At 47.8% G+C, this 26,107-nt stretch overlaps 1 protein-coding gene across 1 annotated transcript in view; it reads right to left on the bottom strand.

Annotated features, from left to right (window-relative positions):
• Positions 1-698: 698 nt before the first annotated feature.
• The window catches only part of RP1L1 (RP1 like 1), a 34,387-nt gene continuing 8,978 nt past the window's right edge, over positions 699-26,107 (bottom strand). The window contains exons 2-3 of the mRNA XM_089776918.1: positions 12,448-12,625; positions 699-6,707 (exon numbers count right to left, since the gene is read on the bottom strand). Of these exons, the coding sequence (XP_089633044.1) occupies positions 964-6,707; positions 12,448-12,625 (5,922 nt within the window). The 3' untranslated portion in view covers positions 699-963. The remainder of the gene's footprint in view (positions 6,708-12,447; positions 12,626-26,107) is intronic.

The following is a 26,107-nucleotide window of genomic DNA, read 5'->3' as shown; positions in this document are numbered from 1 at the left end:
CTTCATTCATGGGTCATGTTCTCTAGATCTTTAATCATTTTTGTTGCTCTTCTCTGGACCCTCTCCAATTTCTCTCCAATGACTCAAGTCTCTGGGTCCAATCGGACAACTCATGGAAATAGCCCCACCGAAACAAACAGTGCATTGGGCATAATAGGATAGGGGTGTTACTTGGGTGGATGTGCACGTATTAGACGGTAAGAGGATACACAAAGAGGACAGAATTCAAATATTCAGGCAGGTTTTCTCTGTCAGAGAGCCAGGATTGACGTCAATGTAAAAAACAAGTTCAAAATAATTTCACGACCCCAAGTCCTCCTGCCAATTTTTGAATACTGATTACAGGCGGAAATCACGGTTCAGGTTACAGGCCACCGCCAAGAAAAGAAGTGTGAAATGTAGCTCGGTTTTCCCAACCAGCACTTCAACGCAACCTTGCTTTGAGGATTTCCACCTTTTTGTGGTGACTATTTCACACTCTGATCAATCGTCCTTGTAGTGGCCTCTTTGCAGAGATACAGAATGGACATTTAGGTGAGCTCTGAGCAGACTTTGGCAAACAATCCAGATGGTGTCAGGGTTGCACAGTTTATCAGCATTTGCAAAAGGATTACGTGCAATACATTGAGGCAGTCAATCACACGGAAGTCCCAGCTGAGACCCAAAGTACTCAAGCAAAAAATACCAGGGCAAGCTGGAATAAGAGTGAAACACACACGACAGCAGCTCCACAAGCCCACGTTTCTGTTAAACCCCCTCTGTCTATTGAATGCATTGATCAACCCTCTAGAAATGAGAGCGCAACCTCAATTTGACGTATTTCACTTACAGGATTCCAAGAGAAGGTTGCATGTTTAACTTAGTTAGCAGACATGCCTGTGTTCGTGGGTCTGACTCGTTGATAATACTGGAATACCGAATGAATGTCTATATTTTAAAAAACACAGTCCTTGATTAGCAGCGCTAAAAGTCTAGGTCGTCTTGGTCAATCTCATCGGCATTTTCGGTCTTCTTTTTAGTATCGTGGCCATTACTGGTGTGTCCTTTGTTTTGGGGGTCAGCACCATCCTTCCCTCCAGCCACAGGACTGGGGCATGCGGACGCTCTGTCCTCTTCCTCCTCATCATCTTCCTCCTCAATGTCAGGATACATCTTTGCAGACTTGCTGCCTCCATCAGCGTTCGCCTCCCTGCTGGGGTCGTCATTCGGGTTCCCATCTTCTCCTTCCTCTCCTTCGCTTCCATCCTCTGACCCTTTCTGGGATTGCTGCGAACAGTTTCCCATGGAGGAGTTATAAGAGAAGGTAGCTGCTTTGGTCAGAGTCTCTGATCCTTTGCTGCAGTCTTGGTCCTCCACCACAGTAGAGGCCATCTCAGGGACCTCACCATTCCTTGCCTCTCTGGCTTCTTCATTGTCTTCCTGAGGTTCATCACCGGCTGCTTCATCGCCATTCTGTGCACACTCAGGATCTCCTTCATTTTCATGTACTTCCTCTGCTGCCGGTGCCTCTGAACATGCCTCACATTCCACCTCCGGGCCTGTTTCTTCCACAGCCTCGTCCCCCACATCAACCTGGGGCTCTTCTTCGTTTCTGGCTAGGGGTGCTTCTTCTGCGTCCTCAGCAGCATCAGAGACTCCAGCATTCGCTTCACATTCAGAGGCATTCTCTTCGTTATTGTCTCTGTCGGCCTCACCCTCAGCTCCCTCCACTTCACCCTCAGTGTCCTCCTCAGATTTGGGACTCTGCTCACATTCCTGATTTTCATTTGGTGTGTCGTCTTCTCCTTTCTCCTCCTCTTCCACTTCACCATTCCCCTCTTCCTGTTTCACTTCCTCTTCCTCATTCCCTCCTTCCTCTTTCACTTCCTCCTCTTCCTCCTTTGTTTCATCTGCCTCCTCTTTCACTTCCTCCTCTTCCTTCCCAGCTTGTTCCTCCTCCTCTTGTTCTTGTTCCTCCTCTTCTTCTTTTGCTTCCTCCCCCACCTCGCAACTTTGATTATCTGAAATTTCATCTCTCTCAGCGGGGGCGGCTGTTTCATCTTCATTCACTTCCTGTTCTCCTTGCTCATCAGTTTCAGATTGCTCCGGCTCTTTCTCTTCCTCAGCATCTGGTTTTTGCTCTGGGGGGTCTGGTTCATATTCACCATCCGCCTCCTCTGAGTTGGTTTCCTCTTCTGCCTCTTGCGTGTGCTCACTGGGAATTGCCTCGCTGTCCTGAACGACTTCTGAGGCACAGTCCACCATGTTGTTTTCAGTTTCGTTTTCCTCCTTCCCCCTCAAGATTTGCTTTAAATCAAATGCCTTCACAATCGGGGCATTGGCGGCCACTATCGGGTTTCTTGTAGGCTTGGAAGCCATTTTCTTCCTTATGCAGGCATCACAGGGGCAGTATTCTTCTTCACTTGGTTGTTCACTAACATCATCGACGAGAGCCACACTGATACCAAAATCTTCTTCACCCACATCAAATGATAAGTCGGTTGTCCCCTGTGGCTTACTTTGGGTCACAGTCCTGTCATTAAAGAGAGACCTATTGAGCATGGTCTGCAACCGTTGTCTTCTCTGCTCTGTCTGGATTGTTGACTCACGCCTGAGTGTTTCATTTGGAGGCTTTGGATGCCTCCTCCCTGCTCTACTTTTGATCTTCCTTAGCTCCGTCTCTATGCTCTTTTGTATTCTTTTACTCACTTCATCCTTCAACTCCGATATCATTTTATCCAGCAGTTCATTGTTCTCTAAATTCCACCTGATCTTGAACTCGTTCATAGCACTGATGTAGTGAGTCATGAACTCCTTCTCGATTTTCTTAAGCAACCTCAGCACCCAGACTGGGTCAGGGTCGACTGATTTTTGCTGGGCGATGGAGCTTGTTTTCACACTGGTTTCTGGGATGGCCTGGACGTTGGAGTCCTGATTCTCGGGAGAACCCTCCCCTACCGTCTCTTCCACATTGGATTCGGCTTCTTTCTCGCCATTAGCATCATCAGCAATTGCATCTGTTTCTGCAAGGTTGCTTGGTTGCTCTGTCACCTCATCGGTGTTTCCTTCTGGAGGGATTTCATCTCCCGCTTCAGCTTTGCTGTTTTCTTCCACTTCATTTTCACCTCCTTCCCCATTTTCACAGTTACTACCCTGATCATCTTCATCATGGTCAGCTTCAGCACCCATCTCTGGGGAGTCCTCTTCAATGGACGCTGCTTCTCCTCCCTCTTTGGACTTTGAGCAGGATGTTGAAGGCCGAGAACATTGCTCTCCTGCTTTGCTCTGCCCCCCAGTCTCACTCAGTTCAGGTTCATTCTCTACACTTGCCCCTTGATCAGCTAGTTTGGGTGTAACGGTCTTCTGGGGCAATAAGATGCAATCCCTAGCACTGGCCATGCTTCCCTCTCTTGACTCACCAGAACCGCTACCGACATCGACCCCAGAAGACGACATCGGAGTGGATTTCTGGCCTTTAAAACCTGAGCTCATCTTTGTCTGGTCACTGCCTGGTTGGCCTGAACTTGGACCGCTTTTTTCCACAGTGCATCCAAACCACAGGGCCTGAAAAATGTTCAGCAGCTCTGTATATCTCGGCTTATTCAAGCTTTTTGGCTTATCCGATGGGCCTAACGGTTCTTCGTCAAGGAGCTGGAGACTGGCCAAACACGTGATCAGAATATTAGCTGAGTTACTGAGTTTCCTCCCCATGGTGGGGGATACTTCAGGCAAACTGTTTGACCGGTCAAATTTTGCCTCTTGTTTTGAGCTGAGCAATGCCTTCATGATCTGCACCGACGTCTGGATAGTGCTTGGCAAGTCCTTTCTGTGATTATTTTGGCTTGAGGTCTCAATGGACTGGCTGCATTCGGCTTGCTTGGCTTCTGCGCCTTCCAACATCCCCTCAGAAGTCTTCTCCTCTTGGGTGCATTTCTCTGCCCCCTCCTCAGTGGCCTCGACTTCAGCTGCCTCTTCTTCCAGTTCTTTCTCGGCACCGTTTTCGCCTTCCCCTGCATCCTGTCTCTCAGCTGTTTCCTCTTCTGAGGTTTCTTGATTACTGGCGCAGTGTGATATTTCTGTGGTTGCCTCTGTGCATTGCTCTGCTCCATCATCCTCCATTTCATATTTCATGAGCAAAGTCTCTGGAGGAATTTTGCTTAGCCATTCCTGGACCACTTCTTCTGGAGATGTATTTGGCAGGGCCGAAGGTGCTAAATCTTCTGGATCATCCATTTTCTCTTTGCAGGAAACAACGTCTTCTTTCTGCTCATCATGGGACTTATTTTCTGCCCCATTCATTGCATTCATTTCAGCTGATTTAGACCCGGAAGAGGTTGGTTTGGAAGAGTCTAATATTTCTTTCTGCTCTTTGCCCTCGGTCAGCACTGACTCCGTGCATGCGCTGATGCTGGAGGGATTCTTAAACACGGCGGGTCGCAGCTTTTTTCTGCTTGGCTTTCCTTTCGGTGGGGTGGGACAGTGCAAACTGCCCATCGAGGCCACCTCTGAGGCCGATGCTCTACTAGAATTTTCCACCCCAGCGTGAAGACTCTTCATTTTTTTCCTCCGTGGCTTGGATGACCGTGTCACACTGGACTGTGAGCAGCCATCATTGCTTGTTCTGGACACCTCTGTCTCTGCATGCTTGCCCTGAAGGTCTGAGTAAGAAGAGACTCTCGAACTTGAACTTGGGGGATAGTCGTTCCCAGCCACCGTGGGCTGTTCACATTTTGAGCATAAAGATTCTGACATGCTTCCATGTCTAGAGCTTGGAGTCTCAGAACTAACTTGGGCATGTCCTTCTCCATCATTTCTATTAGAATTTGACACACTTGAAGATGGGGATGACATCTTACTGCTTGCTTCCGATTGGCTTCCCTGTTTGGTGCCTTTTGAAGACTTGCTGTAGCACTTAGAGGTACTGCTTGTGCACTGGTCCTCATTATGAATGGGTGGAGGAGCTGCTTCATTCACAGATGACGTGCTTGAAAGAGGAGAGTCTGAATGTGACGTGGGGTTTCTAATCGATTTTTTCTTGATTTCGCAAGAGCTTTTGGAGTAGTTAGAGGCCTTGCTGTTTGACCTTGAAACTTCTGCGTGGAGAGAATTTTTCTTCTTTTTCTTAGCGGTTGATCCACGTGATGACACGGACATTTCAGAATGGGCATCCAGATGAATCTGACTGTGCTTGGTTCTCCTCGATGCTTTGGAAGAACAGGAGGCATTGCACACGAGTATCTCATCACTGTCACTCCTCCTACTATTCCCATCCCAAGCTCGGGCCTTGGAAGCTGCTTCTACAGAGCATCGTTCACATTCGCTGAAGTCATCTTTGATTGAGTCATTGGGCACCCTTTGTGCTGATTCTGAACTAACTTCATTATCCGTGCAGTCTTCTGGTTTTGCTTCCTTCTCTTCAGCGTCTTTCTTTGGGCAGGACTCGCTGGAAAAGGAAGAGATCACTGGATCATTGTCAGAATGTTCATCCTGGTGACTCTTGGCTGTTGGCAGGATGGACTTGCTAGATTGGCTGTCTACGCTATTGGTACAACTTGAGCGTGCAGCAATTTCTTCTTCTTCTTCAGCCTTTTTCAAGCTGCTGGATGACACAGTCCTTGCCATACTGTTAGTTTCCTCACACACACTCTTCTTACTTTGTCTGGAGTGCAGAGATGACCTGGAAATACGACTTCCAACCCTGCTGCCTTCGATTTCATCCATTTCCTCCTTTGAACACTTCACCGAAGAAACTTCCATGTCGTTTTCATCCTCGTTCTGGGAATGAGCCTGACTGGCCTCAGCTTCGTCAACAGCTTCTTCAGAATCTAGGTTGTTTTCACAGCTTGACTGTGAGCTTGGCCCTACGGATGATGCTTTTTGGCTACTGCTAGTGTTCCTTCGCGAGCAATCCTGTGACTCTTCTCCACGGGAGGCAGCTGTAGACAAAGTGCTTCGATAGTTATGCTTTTTAATGTTACAGCACTCGACTCTGTCATCTGTCGTTTCCGAATAGCATGAAGACTCCTGCACGATGTGCTCTGAATATTCTTCACTGGACGTGGTGTGGAGGCTGTCCATGGAGGTGATTTTTTTGCGGACTATCCTCCTCCGTGACGATGTGCTGGAGCGTGAAGACCGTGTGTGCCAAGTATTTCTTACGTTGGGCTCCTCTTTCCGGGAAGCATGCATAGGGTTCTTCCAGATGTCATAGTCCAGGTGTTGCTTGCCACAGCTGTGGCAATGCGTTTCCTCAGATTCAGACTCATCAAGTTTCGAGATGTAAGAATCGGCATCGCAAGGATAAAGCGACTCTTCCGCCTCCGAGCTGACTTCCAGATTCATTTTCTGCTTGGGGTCCACCCCATTGTCACCCTCTATCCCGGACTCTTCACAGGGCGTGTTACTCATCAAATTGGACTTCTTGATCCGTGTGGACCAGTGAAGAGTCTCGTCGTTGAGCAAACGAAAGCGGACTTTCATCTCAACAGACAGACTGCCATCCTTATTCACGTGCACTCGTTTTTCAATGTCATCGTTGACTAGAGAATGAACCAGGTCCCCGGCTTTTCCATGTGGATAGCTGTCTGGGAAAGGAGCGCCGTTTTCCAGGGATGCACTGAGGCCATTCACATAGGACTTTTCTGACGATAAGGAGAATCTCATTGACCTGTTGCTTGAAGCGGACCTTGGGTGGATGACGCTTTTTTTAGCTTTCAGTCCAAAGTTCACTGGAATTGAGGAAAACAACAGAAAGGGAGCATAAGGAGAAATAAAGTAAAGGTAAACCTCATCTGAGGAAAACAAAAATAGCTGCATTTAAGTCTATGGTGCTATGCCAGTGTATCGCCAAAAAGGATCTGGATGTAATTAACAGATGTGCCATAAACTGTACATTTAGAATGAAAAGCTCATACTAAACGCTTCTATTTTTTAGCTTTTCTTTGTAAGCCTCATGTAAATTGCAAATGGTTTGGTAGCACCTTTTATTCTATCGCAGGTTGCAGAAAAGAGCATTCCCAACAATCAGTCCCCCCATTTTGTATATCTGTACAGATGTATTTCCTCATGTGTCTTCTTTCTTATTCATCCTAAGGACACCTGAGTTGAGGTACGGCCCAAAGGCTTTAGACAAAAGTACCGTTCAATTATTCTGTACTAGAAGATTTACCCAGCGTTGCTCGGATCCTTAACTCAATAATTTTTTGTTTTTCTTCATTTAAACCATTGCTCTGGGGTAGGGCTGGGAATGAGGGTTTCAGTCTGCAGGCTTCCCCAGGCAGAGAAAACATCTCCAGCCCTCTCTCACTGCAGCAGCTTGCAGCTAGGTGAGAAGCGCCTCACCCTGGCCACTGCAGCAGGCATAGACAAGGAAGGGTGCATGTCCCCCAGCTGGGGAACAGACAGACAGAGACAAACTCTCTCAAGGACAGAGTAGAAAGTTATTCCTTTCTCCATCCCTGTCCTCTGCTGCCCCAGTGGGGTTATAGCTATCCTGGTCCACATCTCTGGCCCCTTGCCGCCCCCCTGTGGTCATTATACAGCATAACTATCCCTGCTATCACAGCCTTTCCTTTCCATGTTATGGGAAACAATTGCATTCCAGGCACATCCCATTGTCCTGGCACAACCAAACCCTGCCCTTGGTGATAAGTTATGATAAGAGGAAGCTACATACAAAATTTGGTGGCCTTAGCTCGTACCATTTAGAAGGCGTTATTGAAAAAAAACGACATGCCGACGGATGGATGGACAGACGGGCAGACAAACTCATGCACAGACAGAGTCGATTGTTTGCTGAACCACTGAGGCTACGTCTTCACTGAGAGTTCTTCCAGCAGAAACTATGCTAGTAAGAAACTCATTAGCATAAATTGCAATCTCTCCAGGACAGGCATAAGGATCTTGAGAACATAAGAACATAAGAGCAGCCATACTGGGTCAGACCAAAGGTCCATCTAGCCCAGTATCCTGTCTGCCAACAGTGGCCAGCACCAGGTGCCCCAGAGAGGGTGGACCGAAGACAATGATCAAGCAATTTGTCTCCTGCCATCCCTCTCCAGCCTCTGACAAACAGAGGCCAAGGACACCATTTTATCCCCTGACTAATAGCCTTTTATGGACCTAACCTCCATGAATTTATCCAGCTTCTCTTTAAACTCTATTACAGTCCTAGCTTTCACAGCCTCCTCTGGCAAGGAGTTCCACAGGTTGACTACACACTGTGTGAAGAAGAACTTCTTTTTATTAGTTTTAAACCTGCTACCGATTAATTTCATTTGGTGTCCTCTAGTTCTTCAATTTAGGGAACTAATAAGTAACTTTTCTTTATCAGCCCTCTCCACACCATTCATGATTTTATAGACCTCTATCATATCCCCCCTCAGTCTCCTCTTTTCTAAACTGAAAAGTCCCAGTCTCTTTAACCTCTCATCATATGGGACCCGTTCCAAACCCCTAATCATTTTAGTTGCCCTTTTCTGAACCCTTTCCAAGGCCAAAATATCTTTTTTGAGGTGAGGAGACCACATCTGTACACAGTATTCAAGATGTGGGCGTACCATAGTTTTATACAGGGGCAGTAAGATATTCTGGGTCTTATTTTCTATCCCTTTCCTAATAATTCCTAGCATCCTATTTGCCTTTTTGACCGCCGCTGCACTCTGTGTGGAAGTTTTCAGAGAACTGTCCACGATAACTCCAAGATCTCTTTTCTGATTTGTCGTAGCCAAATTAGCCCCCATCATACTGTACGTATAGTTGGGGTTATTTTTCCCGATGTGCATTACTTTACACTTATCCACATTAAATTTCATTTGCCATTTTGTTGCCCAATCACTCAGTTTGGTGAGATCTTCTTGGAGTCCCTCACAGTCTGCTTCTGTCTTGACTATCCTAAACGCAAAACGGAGTCCACACTGCTTCTTTTTGCACAAAAAGAAGTGGCAGAAAATATGCTAATGAGATCACAACTTATGCTAAATAGTCCCTCATTCGCATATTTTCTGCAGGAAGACCTCACAGTGAAGACAAAGCCTGAGTGCTGACCTAAGGGCCGAAGACACAGAGGAGGTTGCTCACCTTATGCCGTGGGTACTGCTCTTGGGTAAAGCCCTTGCGCAGGTGCAAAACAGGTATCTGTATCCGTGGAAGTGAGCTGCGGATATGTGCACCGACCTCCACGGGCGCGGATACATGCAGATTTGCAGGGCTCTACTTCTCGGGATGAAGGGGGTCCAAAGGAAGTTGCGTATGCCGGTGTTAATTGCACATTGGCAGGACAGTGCACGTAGGCGTAAGGGGGTGTGCTTGAGTGCAGACTATGCCCAAGCAGGCCAGAAAAGAAGGAGGAAGCACAACACATACCTAAAACCCCAGGTGCCGATTTTATCCTTTCCCCAGGGTGCTCAACTGCCCCATAACCCCAGACCTTGCCTCCATTCCACTCCTTACCACTGAGGTGCCTACCCTGCCTCGTCCAGCCCCCACTGCACCCCTGCCCCATGTACCCCTCTCCCTTGTGCCCGCTCCTTGCATCCCCTCACCGCCTCCTGTACAGCACTGAACAGCTGACTGCCATGGGAGGGAGGTACTGGGAGGCAGGGAGAGGAATTGATCAAAGGCCACCCACCGGCAGGAGGCACTGGGGATGGGGGTTGCTAGATGCTCATGGGTGCTAAGCACCCTCTCATTTTCTTCCCTTGGTGCTCCAGGGCAGGAGCACCTAAGGAGTCGGCACCTAAGCAAAGAGAGTATTTCTCACTCATGCAATTCCCTGTTATTTCAAAGTCCCCAGCATTGGTGTCAATAGGTCCCCACCCATTCCTGGTCTGTGACACACAGCTATTGAGTCTCCTGAGAGCAGTAAACCTCTGGGCTGTGTCTAGACAGTCAAGTTTTTCCGCAAAATCATCTACTTTTGCAGGAAAACTTGCCAGCTGTCTACACTGGCTGCTTGAATTTCCGCAAGAACACTGACGATCTCATGTAAGATTGTCAGTGTTCTTGCGGAAATACTGTGCTGCTCCCATTTGGGCAAAAGCCCTCTTGTGCAAATCATTTGCGCAAGAGGGCCAGTGTAGACAGCACAGTACAGTTTTGCGCAAAAAACTCCAATGGCTAAAATGGCGATCGGGGCTTTTTTGCGCAAAACCGCGTCTAGATTGGCCACGGATGCTTTTCCGCAAAAAGTGCTTTTGTGGAAAAGCGTCCATGCCAATCTAGATGCTCTTTTCCGAAAATGCTTTTAACGGAAAACTTTTCCGTTAAAAGCATTTCCGGAAAATCATGCCAGTGTAGACGTAGCCCTGGTGTCATTCTGGCGGTTGGGCTCAGCGTGGGAGTGATGGGGTAGGGTCTAGTGGCCGGTGATACACCAGAAGTCAGAGTAGAAGATCTGGTGGTCGTGTCTGGCCTTCCATACTATGACTTGATGACACAAAGTAGTCCCCACCTGGCTACAACTCCGTGCTGTGCCTGGCACTTCCTTTCAGTCCCTCGTGTTGGCCTCGTTTCCGGAGTGCTTTGCTGGTATTACCTAGCTAAAAACATGTCTACGCTGCCCTTCATGTCTATACGTTGTATAGAGCAGAGTGCACCAAAGCGCCGCCCCGTAATTCTCTGTGCGGATGCTGCAGAAGGGACCGGATGAGATCTGGTGCGAAGACAACGATGTGAACTCGGAACTTTTAAAATTAGGCACCTAATGAAGTGGCCTGACTTTCAGACACAGCGCCCAGAGACATCCCATGGAAAATACTGACAAGGAGCTGGGGACCAGGGATACTTGGGGAAACACTAGAGTTGCCAGCTTTCTAAATTGAATACCTTTGGCCCGCCTGAGCCCCGCCCCTTCTCCAAGGTCCCACCCCTGCCACGCCCCTCTCTAAGGGCTCACCCTCACTCACTCCAGCTCCGCTCCCTGTCATCCACTCTCCTCCACCCTCACTCACTTTCACTTGACTGGGCAGGGAGCTGGGATGCAGGAGGAGGTGACGGCTCCAGTGTGGGGGGGGGGGAGGGGCTCCAAGGTGGGGCCAGAAATGAGGGTTCAGGTTGTGGGAGGGGGCTCCAGGCTGGGCCAGGGACTGGAATGCTGGAGCGGGTTTAGGAGGAGGCTCGGGGTTGGGGTTCTAATGCAAGAGGTGGCTCAGGGTTGGGGCAGGGGTGCAGAGTGTGGGACAAAGTGTGGAATATGGGCTCTGGGAGGGAATTAGGGTGCGAGAGGGGATTTCAACCTGGGGCAGCAGTTTCAGGGTGCAGACTCTGGCGGGATGGCACTTATCTCAGGAGGCTGCGCGTCCGCAGAGCAGTGGGGCTGGCTTTGTGCTCCTCCTGGGAGTGGCCAGCACGTCTGTCCCCAAGGTGGAAGCACGGCCAAGTGGCTCTGCGTGATGTGTGCTGCCAGAGCCATCAGGCACCGCCCCTGCAGCTCCCATTGGCCACGGTTCCTGGCCAATGGAAGTTCATAGAATCATAGAATCATAGGACTGGAAGGGACCTCGAGAGGTCATCGAGTCCAGCCCCCCGCCCTCAAGGCAGGACCAAGCTCCATCTACACCATCCCTGACAGATGTCTATCTAACCTGTTCTTAAATATCTCCAGAGAGGGAGATTCCACCACCTCCCTTGGCAATTTATTCCAATATTTGACCACCCTGACAGTTAGGAATTTTTTCCTAATGTCCAATCTAAACCTCCCCTGCTGCACTTTAAGCCCATTACTCCTTGTCCTGTCCTCAGAAACCAAGAGGAACAAATTTTCTCCTTCCTCCTTGTGACACCCTTTTAGATATTTGAAAACCGCTATCATGTCCCCCCTTAATCTTCTTTTTTCCAAACTAAACAAGCCCAGTTCATGAAGCCTGGCTTCATAGGTCATGTTCTCTAGACCTTTAATCATTCTTGTCGCTCTTCTCTGTACCCTTTCCAATTTCTCCACATCTTTCTTGAAATGTGGCGCCCAGAACTGGACACAGTACTCCAGCTGAGGCCTAACTAGTGCAGAGTAGAGCGGCAGAATGACTTCACGAGTTTTGCTTACAAGTTGCAGAGGCGGAGCTGAGGGCAAGGGCATGTGCAGAGTATCCCTGGCTACCCGTCCACCTAGGAACCAGAGGGAAATGCCACCCGTGTCTGGGATCTGCGCAGAGCCCGGGTACCACTCTTAACCCTGACTGGAGCCGAGATATTGTATGTGTGTGTGTGTGTGTGTGTGTGTGTGTGTGTGTGTGTGTGTGTGTGTGTAAACAAGTCAGCCAGAGAAAGGGGGCATGTGGAAAGGAGACAGAAGAAGAGATGCCGAGGAAAATGCCAAAGGAGGAAACCAGAGAACAATACGCGAGTGGAACTATGTGGGAGTGGTTAATTTATGCAAATGAAGTGATGCCCATGCATTGACTGCCATTAGATCATTTATCTCCAGCAATGTGGCCGTCCCAAGGGACAGGTGTGGACATCCCTGCAGCTCACCGTCTTTCTTACTGCCGTCGTTTTCACTGACGGGGTTGCCGCTGGGTTGGGTGGCCAAGCCAGGGAGCTTCTCAGACAACTGTCTCCTTGAATTCTCCAGCACCAGTGGTTTAAATGGCTCCCGGCCGACGCACACCAGCACGCTGGGGCAATGGAGCAGCGCTTGCATGCTGTCGATCTGGAGGGAAGAATAGAGCAGTGGAGTCACAACATACCAGAACAGTCTCCAAACAGATAACAAAGAGGGGGGAGGATCAATTGTTCTCCGTGTCCACCCTGGCAAGGACAGGCGGGGCTCAGCTCAGTGTACAACAACGGAGACTTGGGTTTGATCCTAGGGGAAGCTTTCTGACTCTAAAGCTAGCTCAGCCGCGGAACAAGTTACCCAAGGAGATTGTAGAATTCTTGTCAATGGAGGTTAAGACCAGGTTTGACAAACATCTGTTAGAATCCTAGAACACTAGAACTGGAAGGGACCTCGAGAGGTCTTCGAATCCAGTCCCCTGCCCTCACAGCAGGACCAAGAACCATCTAGATCCGTGGTCACCAACCAGTAGATCGCGATCTACCGGTAGATCTCAGGGGCTCTAAGAGTAGGTCTTGAGCCCTCTCTGAACTGCACACCTGTGCAGTACATTTACATTAGATTTCCTCATGTAATGTAAGCGGGGCTTCAAGGAAGGGGCGGGGCAGTAGATCTTCGCCTCTTCTGAGACTTAAAAAGTGATCTTGGGTGTAAAAAGGTTGGAGACCACTGATCTAGATCCATGAACTAGCCACATTTTTCTGAAACTGTAAATAATATAGTGGCTACTGCTCTAGTCAACTAGCCACACTCAACCAGCCAAATCGCTACATGTGGTTAGCATGTTGGACACCACAGATCTAGATCATCCCTGACAGATGTTTGTCTATCCTGCTCTTAAATATCTCCAATGATGGAGATTCTACAACCCCCGTAGGCAATTTATTCCAGTGCTTAGCCACCCTGACAGTTAGGAAGTTTTTCCTAATGTCCAACACAAACCTCCCTTGCTGTAATTTATGCCCATTGCTTCTTGCCCTATCATCAGAGACCAAGGAGAACAATTTTTCTCCCTCCTCCTTGTAACACCCTTTTAGGTGCTTGAAAACTGCTCTCATGTCCCCTCTCGGTCTTCTCTTTTCCAAATTAAACAAGCCCAATTCTTTCAGTCTTCCCTCATAGCTCATGTTCTCTAGACCTTTCATCATTTTTGTTGCTCTTCTGTGGATCTTCTCCAATTTCTCCACAGCTTTCTTGAAATATGGTGCCCAGAACTGGACACAATCCTCCTACCGAGGCCTAACCAGCGCAGAGCGGAGCAGAAGAATGACTTCTTGTGTCTTGCTCACAACACTCCTGGTAATGCATCCCACAATCATGTTTGCTTTTTTTGCAGCAGTGTCACACTTAGGGGTGGTCTAGGTTGGTCCGGACCTTTTGGGAACCCATCCAGCCAAGCGTTTTTATTATTCTCTCACCTTTGCTTCATCTTCCAGCCCCAGCTAGGAAGGATACAGTGGACCCTATTTATATGAGCATCACTTATAGCAGGGCTTGTAGCAGCGGCGAAGAAGAGCCTCCAATCACTTCATGGCACTCAGGTCTGCTGACAGGGTGAGCCAATTGTTCCAGGGCTTGGCAGCAGCGGTGGCTGGAGCTATCGACCCTTTAAATTGCTACCAGCGCTCTGGGAGTCTCTGAGGGCTGCTTGCCGGAGGCTAGCCCCAGCTCCGCCCCTTCCACCCAAGGCCCCGCCCCTTCCAGGGGTGCAGAGTCTGGCCCGCTGACAGCAGACTTTCTCCTCCTTTTCGGGTGTGTCTACACCGCAACAGAAGGTGTGATTGGAGTGCAAGGAGGCACTCCTCCTCCCCCCCAAACACACACACACACACACTGGCTTTGATCTGGCTAGCACAGCTCACAATAGCAGTGAGGATGCAGGGGTGTGGGATTCAGTGCCGTCTGGCCGCCTGATTACACCCCCGGGGAGCCAGCCGCACCTGTAGCACTTGCATTGATGCCTCTGCTGTCATGTCTCCACTACTGCCTTGAGCCAGGCGAGCTAGAGTAAAGCTAGCACGGGTTGGTCTCCCCGCGGGGCAGTCACACCTTCGATTGCAGGGTAGACGTACCCGGAGAGTAACGCTGCTCTCCCCAACGGGAAACGTTTACCGCCGCGTCATCGGATTCCACACAGCTAGTTCCTTCACAGCATGGCAATTGCGTTCCAGAGCCGCGAGCCTCTCTTCTCCTCCTCCTCCTCCCTTCCCCTCTATGGCTTTGTCTGCACACGCTAGCACTGTCCGCACTGACGCTTCCCAGCGCTGGGACGTGCTGCATTTGGGGATGGGTGTTTTTTCACACCCCTGAGCAAGAAAATGACAGCGCAGTCGCTTGCCAGTGTAGAGAAACCATGAGAGAATGAGAGAAGCGAGGCCGCTAGCTCCCGGTTCTGTTCCTTGCATAGGAAGCAATGAACAGAAAAACATAAATGACTGGCGCTAGAAGGGTGCACTGTAACGCTACTTTATTTCTTAAAATCCAGAACCTGAACCCACCAGAGTGTCCTGGTCTACGCGAGGGAGTTATTTCGAAATAAGCCCCCTTAAGTCGAATGAGTAAGTGAAGCGTCCACACGGCCAAGCCCGTTATTTCGAAAGAGTGGGCTGGTTATTTCGAAATCTGCATGCCTGCGTTCCTCGGGGAATAACGCCGGTTTCGAAATACTTATTTCAAACTAGCGGGAGTGTGGACACTCTGCTGTTGCTTTTTCGAAATAACGACTCCCCAGAGTCATTCGACGTGATTACTCCCCAGAACTTCCTAAGGCGCTAAGTGGAGGTAGTGCGTCTGCATTAACAGAGCCTGCCTCGGACTCATTTCGAGACTCCCCCGTGGTGGGGACTCGCTATGTTATTTCGGGAGTTCTTATTTCAAATTTAGTTATTCTGAAATAATTTCCTAGTGTAGACCTGCCCAGAGACACAAAGCAGGCTACTCCCTAAGACAAAAGGGACACACCTCACCCCCCCCCCGCCACACTCAAAGCCAGCGTGTTGTCAACCTATGGAACTCCTTGCCAGAGGAGGCTGTGAAGGCTAGAACTATAACAGAGTTTAAAGAGAAGCTAGATAATTTCATGGAGGTTAGGTCCATAAAAGGCTATTAGCCAGGGGATAAAATGGTGTCCTTGGCCTCTGTTTGTCAGAGGCTGGAGATGGATGGCAGGAGACAAATCACTTGATCATTGTCTTTGGTCAACCCTCTTTGGGGCACCTGGTGTTGGCCACTGTCGGCAGACAGGCTACTGGGCTAGATGGACCTTTGGTCTGACCCAGTACGGCTGTTCTTATGTTCTTATGTAAGCTTGACATTTAGCATACTGGCTGCTGCAAGACCAGATCTCATGCTTCCCTACAGGGCCCCTGCTACTCTGGGGCTTCAGCCAATGAGGACATACCACTTATTATTTCGAAATAAGGGGGGCTATTTCGAAATCACGCCTGAGTGTAGGCCAGGCCCGAGAGATACGGCTCGAGATTTTAAGAAATAAAGCAGTGTTGCCATCCAGAAAGTGTGGTTTTGGCTTGCTCTTGTTTGTACGTCGTGAAAAGAATGGGCAGCAACCCTAGAACTTCTGATGAAGCTAGAGCGCACCTCTTTCAGAAAGACATCCGATCTTGATTTTAAGTGATGGAGATGACCTAGTGCTAAAAAAACCCAGAAGTCCAGGTTGCTTTAGATTTCCCATGGATTGCGCTGCATCGACAGTGAATGCTGAATTCAGCTTTCCTACAGCCAGGTTCAACCACCCTCTCTCACAGTGGGGTGCACCCTACTCTGCAAATAAGGGTGAAAGAATCTGCCCCCTAGGGCAGTGTAACCTGTGAGCAGGGCTTGATGGGCCAGGCCTGCAGAATGAAACCCTAAATGGAGAATAAACACCAAAAGTTGATGCTCCAGGAATTAATCATTATAATAATAATTGTAGCATCTAGAGGCCCCCCTAATATGTCAAGGTATGTCTACACTAGCCCCCTAGTTCGAACTAGGGAGGCTAATGTAGGCATTTGAAGTTGCAAATCAAGCCTGGGATTTAAATATCCCGTGCTTGATTTGCATCTTCCCGGCCAGTCACCATTTTTGAAATTTACAAGTCCAGACTAACTTCCCGCGTCTACACGCAGCAGGTACCCGGTATTTCGAATTAAAGCCCTAAATCGAACTACCTGTTATTCCTCCTACAAGGGTACATCTACACTGAACAGTTATTTCAGAATAAGCTATTCCAGAATAGTGATTCTGAAATAGCTTACTTCAAAATAGCACGTCTACACTGCAGGGAAGCCTCAAAATGAGTCCGAGGCCGGCTTCTCTAATGTAGATGTGCTATCTCGATTTAGAGTTCCGGCAGGAACAACTTAGAATGGCCCTGGTGAGGGGCTATTTTGAAATAGCAGCAGTGGAGCGTCTACACACGCCTTATTTCGAAATAGATATTTTGGAATAGGCGTTACTCTTTGTAGAATGAGATTTACAGAAGTCAGAATAAGCAGTCCATTATTTCAAAATTATTTTGAAATAATGGAATTGCAGTGTAGATGCTCGCATAGTTATTCCGAAATAACTTTTGCTGTGTAGACACAGCCAGAGAGAATATCTGGCCTGGGAAGTTTACAATCTAAGTAGCACTTTGCCTAAGTGCACAACATGAAAGATCCCACTTCAGTGCAATTTTTTTTAATTAAGAGGAAAATACAAGATGGAACCAACCCAGAAAGATCCATCTAGTTGCATATCTCCCTAGCTGGTTTATATTTCTGTCTTTCTAGACTATCAGTAACGATACAAGTGCTTTTTTGCATAATTTGAAAGAGTCCCAGACAGTTTTAATCCATAATTTTCAAAAAGGAGCAATTTGGGGGTGGGGATGGGATTGGCCTACATTTGTATTAAAAAATTTCAGTTTAAAAATTATCTGTTTTTCATATTCCACCTCTTTTTTTCTTTTCCTTCTCTCCACATTTCTTCATGTTGCCAACAGGAAGAAAAAAAAGTGGGGAAAGAAAAAAATATAAACCAAAACCAACCCCCCCTTTACACACAGGGGTTCCCTCTTCCCCCAGACTTCAGGCATGAGAACAAAAAAATCTAGAAAAAATGGAAAATTAATTTTTGTAACAATGTTCATAAAAAGGCCATTTTAAGGGATGAAAAATACTTTTCTTCAGACTTTTTCTCTCAGCTGCAGTATGCATTTATCTAACTATTTATACCACATGCATCGCCGTGGCAGCCTGAATGCAGAAAATATATGATGCTCGCTTCTTTATTGGTGTAAATACGCACAGCTTGAGAAATCAATGGAGCTAAGCCAATTTATACTCACTAAGGGGTGGCCCATGCAGCATAATCAGAATTCTTTCTTAAGGAATATACTTATGGGCACTTTGTTATTTAAAATAAGATGTCCCTAATGTAACATATGAGGCATCAGCAGCTTTCTAGCTCTGCATGCCTATATCAGCAACACTTTTTTAATTAATCACTGGGAATTGTTTGTAATTCCTGTAGAACCTTGATGTTCCTTTAAATATTGCATTTATTTGTACATACAGCTGCTGCACATGAAGGGGTTTTCACAGTCATTTGGATCACATTGTTTTGGTCCCATACACTCCCCGTCCATCCGCCAAACACAGATCCATAGGGCGGAAGCAACAGCTCAGTCAGCTGCAGCAAAACATTTCACCCACTGCTTTGCAACAAACCCGTCCTGTTGATGATGGGGCGCACAACACTGCCACTCAGGAAAACAGAGGACGTCATTCTCCAGGACAATCAATACGGCCTCTTTCATAAATACTCAATTATTTTCAAAATAGAGGACCTAAGCCTGCCCTCAGCATCTTCCACGCACACGCAGCATGCTGCAGGATGAAACCCACACACAGCTTCTTGTACCTTCCTTTTTGTTCCATGGCAATGAGAAATTAAAATGATAGACCCGCTTCAGCCCCCTTCCCTCATTCAAGAGTCCTAAACTCCCTGGCTACATCTAGACTGGCATGATTTTCCGGAAATGCTTTTAACGGAAAGGTTTTCCGTTAAAAGCATTTTCGGAACAGAGTGTCTAGATTGGCAGGACGCTTTTCCACAAAAGCACTTTTTACGGAAAAGCGTCCGTGCCAATCTAGACACGCTTTTGCGCAAAAAAGCCCCGATCGCCATTTTTGCGATCGGGGCTTTTTTGTGGACAACAAATCTGAGCTGTCTACACTGGCTCTTTTGCGCAAAAGCTTAGCGCAAAAGGGACTTTTGCCTGAATGGGAGCAGAATAGTATTTCCGCAAGAAGCACTGATTTCTTACAGTAAGAAGTCAGTGATTTTGCGGAAATTCAAGCGGCCAGTGTAGACAGCTGGCAAGTTTTTCCGGAGAAGCGGCTGATTTTCCGGAAAAACTGGCCAGTCTAGACACAGCCCCTGGGTGAAATCCCGGCCCAGCTGACGTCCACAAATTCCCTCTGACGTCAACCGCATGGTCTCTAAGTAAAACAGCCACATGACAACTTCAGGCCTGATTCTGCCCTTTCTTTTCATGGACTAGTAACTAGTTCCATTGTCTTGGTGTGAGATATCAGGCACTGAGCAGTCAGGATATGCATCCTCCATCACTAGCTCTTGTGAGAAGACTCCAGACATATAGTTTCCACAAATGTTTTGTGGAAACTTTTGGGAGAATGCTGGAATTGGTTACGGTGAGTGAGGGACTAATTTATAGTATCATAGAACACTAGAACTGGAAGGGACTTTGAGAGGTCATCAAGTCCAGTCCCTTGCCCTCACGGCAGGACGAAGCACCAGCTAGATCATCCCTGACAGGTGTCTGTCCAACCTGCTATTAACTATCTCCAACAATGGAGATTCCACAACCTCCACAGGCAATTTATTCCGGTGTTTAATCACCCTGACAGGTAGGAAGTTTGACAGGTAGCCCTTGCTGCAATTTAAGCCCATTTCCCTCCGCCGATCTGTCTAATCTACATGCCTCCATCGACGGAGGCATGTAGTCTAGACACATCCTTATAGACTAACTGAAGTGTTGGGAGCATAAGCTTTCGTGGGCAAAGACCCACTTCATCAGATGCATGAATCCAACGAAGTGGGTCTTTGCACACGAAAGCTTATGCTCCAACACTTCAGTTAGTCTATAAGGTGCCACAGGACTCCTCGCCGCTTAAGTTGGCTAGACGGAGGCAAGTTGACTCTCACATTTGTAAAGGGTGAAAACAAGAAGCAATGGACTGAAATTGCAGCAAGGGAGATTTAGGTTCGACATTAGGAAAAACTTCCTCCCTGTCAGGGTGGTGAAACACTGGAATAAATTGCCTAGGGAGGTTGTGGAATCTCCATCTCTGGAGATATTTAAGGGCAGGTCGGACAGACACCTGCCAGGGATGATCTAGAAATGTGCTTGGTCCTGCCATGAGGGCAGGGGACTGGACTTAATGATTTCTCAAAGACCCTTCCAGTTCTAGTGTTCTGGGATATATTATATATATTTCACTAGTGTGTGAATATGTGACTTGGGTGTGTCTAGACTACCTAGTTTTGTCGACAAAAGTGGACTTTTGTCGACAAAACTATACCAGCGTCTACACTACCGCTGAGTTCTGTCGACATAACGTCGACAGAACTCAGCAGTTTTGTCGACGCTGGTATACCTCATTTTACGAGGCATAACACCTTCTGTCGACAGAACTCTGTCGACAGAAGGTGTTATTGCCTGTAACGTTGCGTCCAGACTACGGAGTTCTGTCGACAAAGCAGCTTGCTTTGTCGACAGAACTCAATGTGTCTGGACGCTCTTTGTCGACGGAAGTTTTGTCAACAGTATCTGTCGACAAAACTTCCATCGACAAAACGCGGTAGTCTAGATGTACCCTTGATGAAAAAGCAGAATGTTCTCTTTTCATTTCCATCTTTCTCCATACAAATGAAGGGCTGTTTTCAGCATTTGGAAAGCTCTTATTTCTCTGTTAAAAAAGCAGCGTTGTCTGCCAAAACACCCTCAAACGCTATCCCTGGAGAAATAGAGATTTTCTTCTTTCTGTAACTTCACAGTTTTTCCATGAGGGGGTAGAGTTTTGCCATTCTTCGCATCAGGCAGAAATAAACAAACAGCGACGTGTTTGCCAGGCTAACGTTATTTTTTTAAATGTTTTTGACCATGGATTAAATGAACAAATATTGAGGAAAATAAATATGGTTTAGCAAATGAAAGTTCACACAGCAAAACTGGGTGGTTTCCTTTGGTCTAAGAGTCTATAGAGTTTGTTAGCTCAGTGTTGGGTGGATTTTCCGATACTATCAATTGTCATAGCTGCACTGATTTCAATGTATGACAATTAACTGCATGTTAAACCAGAAAGCAGGAAGACCCAGATCCACAAAAATATTTAGGCTTCTCACTGCCACTGCAATCAATGGAATCATGTGGATCTGGGCGTATTAGTCCGTTTTGTCACAAACTACAGCTGGAAGGCACGTTGGGCCAAATGCTGATAACGAATCCCCAAATGGCAGGAAACACACCTGGATGTGGATTTCCATAGAGAGCAGGTGCAGGGAAAGTTTTGCTGGAGTTTTCAACACTTTCGTGTGGCCCTGTTTGAATTGGTCAGAGATTTCTCATGAAACGGGGTAAAATTGAGTGTGAATGTGAGGATTTATTTTGAGATTATGATCCAGATGCACAGCGGGTGTACAATGGCACAGCTCACTGCATGTCAATAGCGCAGGGCCCGTTTACACCAGCTAAGCAGCTGATCCGAGTGGGAATCATTTATACTTGGTCAGTGTAAAACAAAGCGGGATGGGGAAATTGCACACCTTCTGTGAATGAAACCCAAGACCATGTCTACAGTAGGAAACTATTTTAAAATTAGCAAATTTGACTTAACTCCTGATTTAACAAAATCGAAATAACGTGTCCACACTATGGGGAAGCCTCAAAATTAGTCCAAGGCAGGCTCCGTTAATGTGGACATGGTATCTCGGATTGAGAACCCCAGGAAGCACTGGGGAGCAATTACTTCAAATTATTCTGGCGAGTAGTTATTTCAAAACCGCGGGAACAGTGCGTCCATGCTACCGCTATTTCGAAAGAACTATTTCAGAATTAGCGTGACTCCTGGGCTATGTCTAGACTGGCAAGTTTTTCCGCAAAAGCAACTTGCCAGCTGTCTACACTGGCCGCTTGAATTTCTGCACGAACACTGACGATCTGCTCCCGTTCGGGCAAAAGCCCTCTTAAACAAATGCTTTTGCGCAAGAGGGCCAGTGTAGACAATGCGGTATTGTTTTGCACAAAAAAGCCCTGATCGCGAAAATGGCGATCGGGGATTTCTTGCGCAAAACCACGTCTAGATTGGCACGGATGCTTTTCCACAAAAAGTGCTTTTGCGGAAAAGCATCCGTGCCAATCTAGACGTGCTTTTCCACAAATGCTTTTAACGGAAAAACTTTTCCGGAAAATCATGCCAGTCTAGACTCCTGATGAAAAGCAGGAGTACAGATTTCAAATTAAGTGGAGTGTTATTTTGAAATAACAGGTTTGGTCATGTGGATGCTCCGCTGAGAAACTCAACCTAAGGAGGGTGATAGAAATGTAGCCGTGTTAGTCTGGGGTAGTTGAAGCAAGATGCAGGACAATGTAGCACTTTAAAGACTAACAAGATGGTTTATTAGATGATGAGCTTTCATGGGCCAGACCCACTTCCTCAGATCAAATAGTGGAAGAAAGTAGTCACAACCATATATACCAAAGGATACAATTAAAAAAATGAACAAATATGAAAAGGACAAATCACATTGCAGAACAGGAGGGGGATGCGGGGGGGGGGGGGGGGAGGGAAGGAAGGAAGGTAAGTGTCTGTGAATTGATGATATTAGAGGTAGGGAGAGTGGGATGTTTGTGAGTTAATGGTATTAGAGGTGATAATTGGGGAAACTGTCTTGGTAATGGGTGAGATAGTTCAAATGTTTGTTAAGTCCTTGTTGGCAAGTGTCGAATTTTAACATGAATGACAGTTCAGAGGATTCCCTTTCAAGTGCAGATGTAAAAGGTCTTTGTAGCAGAATGCAGGTGGTCAAGTCATTGAGAGAGTGTCCTTTCTGGTTAAAATGGCAAGAAACTGTTTTCTCTTTGTGATCTTGTCTGATATCTGTTTTGTGGGCATTAATCCTTTGGCATCCTCCTCCTGTTCTGCAATGTGATTTGTCCTTTTCATATTTGTTCATTTTTTTAATTGTATCCTTTGGTATATATGGTTGTGACTATTTTCTTCCACTATTTGATCTGAGGAAGTGGGTCTGGCCCACGAAAGCTCATCATCTAATAAACCATCTTGTTAGTCTTTAAAGTGCTACATTGTCCTGCATTTTGCTTCAACCTAAGGAGGGTTATTTCAAAATAAAGTCCTAGTGTAGACCAGGGCAAAGAGAATACCACTGGCACAAGAAGTGAAACACCTTTGGCTTAGTCTGATATTTTCATTATTTCTTATCAATAATTGTATTTGAGTAGCTTCTAGGCTCCCCTATTATTGTACCGGGCACTGTAGGGACAGGGAATAAAATGACAGTGCCTGGCCCAAAGAGTTTATGATCTAGGGCAGGTCTACACTAAGAAATTATTTCAAAATAACTAAATTAAAAACCAGAACTCCTGAAATAACAATATCAAACTAACATTATTCCCCGGGGAAAGCAGGAGTGCAGATTTCTAAGTAACCAGCCTGTTATTTTGAAATAGCAGGCCTGGTCGAGTGGCTGCGCCGCTATTTTGAAATAAGGGGGTTATTTCAAAATAACTCCCTCGTGTAGACCAGGGTCTAGGTGATACTTTAGGCTCTGGATGTAGTGAGGCATGCCGAGTTTGGTGATAACCCCAGTGCAATCAGTAGGTTTGCTCATTTAGTAAGATACCATTCAATCTTATTCAACATAGCAGAGTCTGCCTTTCTCTTTGATACCTAAGATCTTCTTCTGTCCAGCCTGTCATCCAGTGAGTTCAGCTGCTAGCTTTACAAACATTTGGGACTTCAACCTCCCCGGGCCTCTGCAAGACAGGTAGGAAGTATTGTGCCCATTTTACATACAGATAAACTGAGGCCCCGAGGCCACAGAAAGAAATGTTCTAGCGGAAGAGCCAGAAGTGAGAGAAAAAGGGCAGCCACTCTGTCAGTTTATCTCCATTTGTGGTAGCAACTAAGAACAGTAGCAGCTGTTTGTGGTAGCAGCTAAGAACATTTTTTGGTAGCAGCCAAGAACAGCTCTGGAAGGCAGTGAAATTCACCCAGCAAGTACACTAAGATTGCCGTAACGTTGCAACAAGCCGTGCAAGTGACAGACAGTCATTTTGCTTTTTCTGTGGCCTCCCTTGCAGAAGAGCTAGGATGATCAGAGAGGGGTGAAACAACTTTTATGGAAGCACATTTGCCAAAGCAAAGCTCACAGGCCACATTGGCTTGCTGAGCGTTACATAGAAACGTTCTTGAGTTGCCCACAATCTGTGTTCAATTCCAATCCCAACTGATTTTAAGGCCACCAGGGACGATTGTGATCATCTCGTCAGGTCTCCAGCATAACACAGGCCCTACACAACGTCACGCTGAGCTTCCTGCATCCAGCTTAATAACTCACGGTTGGACTTCGGCGTTTCTTGTCGAAAGACTCCCTGTCTTGATGTAAAGACTCCAAATGCTGGTGTCTTTCCATCAATCGACCACACGTCCCTTGGTAAATTGCTCCAAGGTTCTTGGTTCTTATCCTTGCTTGAGAAGCTAACAAGTAAAATGGGAATTTGGTACCAGGGGCCACAAGCTACCTGAATTCTTCACCATAGTGTAATGTCAACGGGTGGAACTAAAGCTGAGCTCTCTGGAGCTTAGTGAATCATAATCCTAGAGCTGGAAGAGCCTCAGAAGGGCATGAAGTCCAGCTCCCTGTTCAAGGCAGGACCAATCCCAACTGCATCAACCCGGCCAGGGCATTGTCAAGCCGAGACTTAAACACCTCTAGGGATGGAGATTCCACCCCCGCCCTAGGGAGCCCATCCCAGTGCTCCCCCACTCTCCCAGTGAAATAGGTTTTCCTAATATCCAACCTAGATCTTAATGAATAAGCCTCTACAGCAGGGTGGGGAACCTAGGTCCTGGGAGCTGCATCCGGCCCCTAGTTTGCCTGGATTTGGCCCTCCGAGGCTCGGCTCCCCCCCCCCCAAGCATTGTGGAGTTGGCATTCCAGCCCTGTGGACCCCCTCCCAGACATGGCACCCCCACTCCGCCCCTGCACTCTCCCAGACCCCCCAAGCCACTCCTGCACCCGCCCTCCTGCCCAGACGCCACCCCCAAGCCTGCTTCCTGCCAGCCCCTTCCCACACACCGAACCCCTCATTTTTGGCCCCACCCCTGAATGTAGGGGGGGCCACACGCTCGGCGAGCCAGGACCCCCTCGGCTCTGGTGTGCAAGGGAGATGTGGTGTGTGTGTGGGGGGGGGGGGTCACCTCTCACTTTTGTGCAGCCCCGGACTGATTTTTCTGTGGGACAGCGGCCCCCGACCGAAACAGGTCCCACACCCCTGCTCTGCTGCTCGAGCTAAAGGCCAGCGGGCTCCCAGCTGAGGCTGTGGAGCAAACGCATTCTCGTGCTGTCAGTGGTCTCGGTGCCGCAAGGGAGGACAGTGCCCCACCCCCAGCAGGTGTGTGGATGACAGTAGGACGGAAGGGGCTCATAGCCCAGCGGTACCAGGGTATTGGGTTCCGCGGACGAGACTGTTGGCAATGCCGGCCCTGTGATTACAACACAGGCTTACGAGCCAGGAGATCTGAGGCCAGGCTGCAGCGGCTTTGCACTCCTGCTGTGGCACCAAGCAGCCCTAAAGCCAGCTGAGCCGGACCCTGGAGGATTGCCCCCGGCTTAGGACAATCCGCCATTGGTGCTCAGGTTGCTTGCTCCTTCGCCAGGTTTGCTAGGCATGGGGCATGGCCGGGAACAAGGGGGCGTGGCTGCAAACAAGGGGGCGTGGCTGCGAACAAGGGGGCGTGGCTGCGAACAAGGGGGCGTGGCCAGGGGAGTCTCTTGTATTTCTGTGGTCTCTGGCTGCCACAACAGCACCTATGGGCGCATTACCCACCATTACGCATGTACCCCGTGGAGATCTAAGCACATAGGGAGATTTCTGTGGGTAGATTCAGGGTGGGAGGGAGAGAGTTACTCAGGGCCAGTGACAGCTCTTATAATACAGAATAGCCTCCCACAGAGATGAAAGCCTCTTAGCTAGGCTCATTTAGATCCACTGCCCAGGGAGAGAGATGATGACCTTGGGGATTTTTCCCCACCTCTCGTTTCCCTGAGTCTGTTCTGTATGGCGCACAGAGTGCTTTTTAAGCTCTGACCAATGAGAGCTAGGAGAGATCCAGATCATAACGCATCCCAGCATCCTGACCTCAGGCATCTCCAGACCCACAGTCAGCCTGCCATAGAATCATAGACCCCTAGAACCGGAAGGGACCTCAAGAGGTCGAGTCCAGTCCCCTGCCCTCCCGGGGGGACCATGCACCGTCTACAACA

The sequence above is a fragment of the Pelodiscus sinensis genome, chromosome 3 (assembly GCF_052426305.1).
Source record: "Pelodiscus sinensis isolate ZL-2025 chromosome 3, ASM5242630v1, whole genome shotgun sequence".
In the NCBI taxonomy this organism is placed as follows: domain Eukaryota; kingdom Metazoa; phylum Chordata; order Testudines; family Trionychidae; genus Pelodiscus; species Pelodiscus sinensis.
The sequence above is the reverse complement of the archived record's forward strand: the minus strand, read 5'-3'. Positions and strand labels throughout refer to the sequence as shown.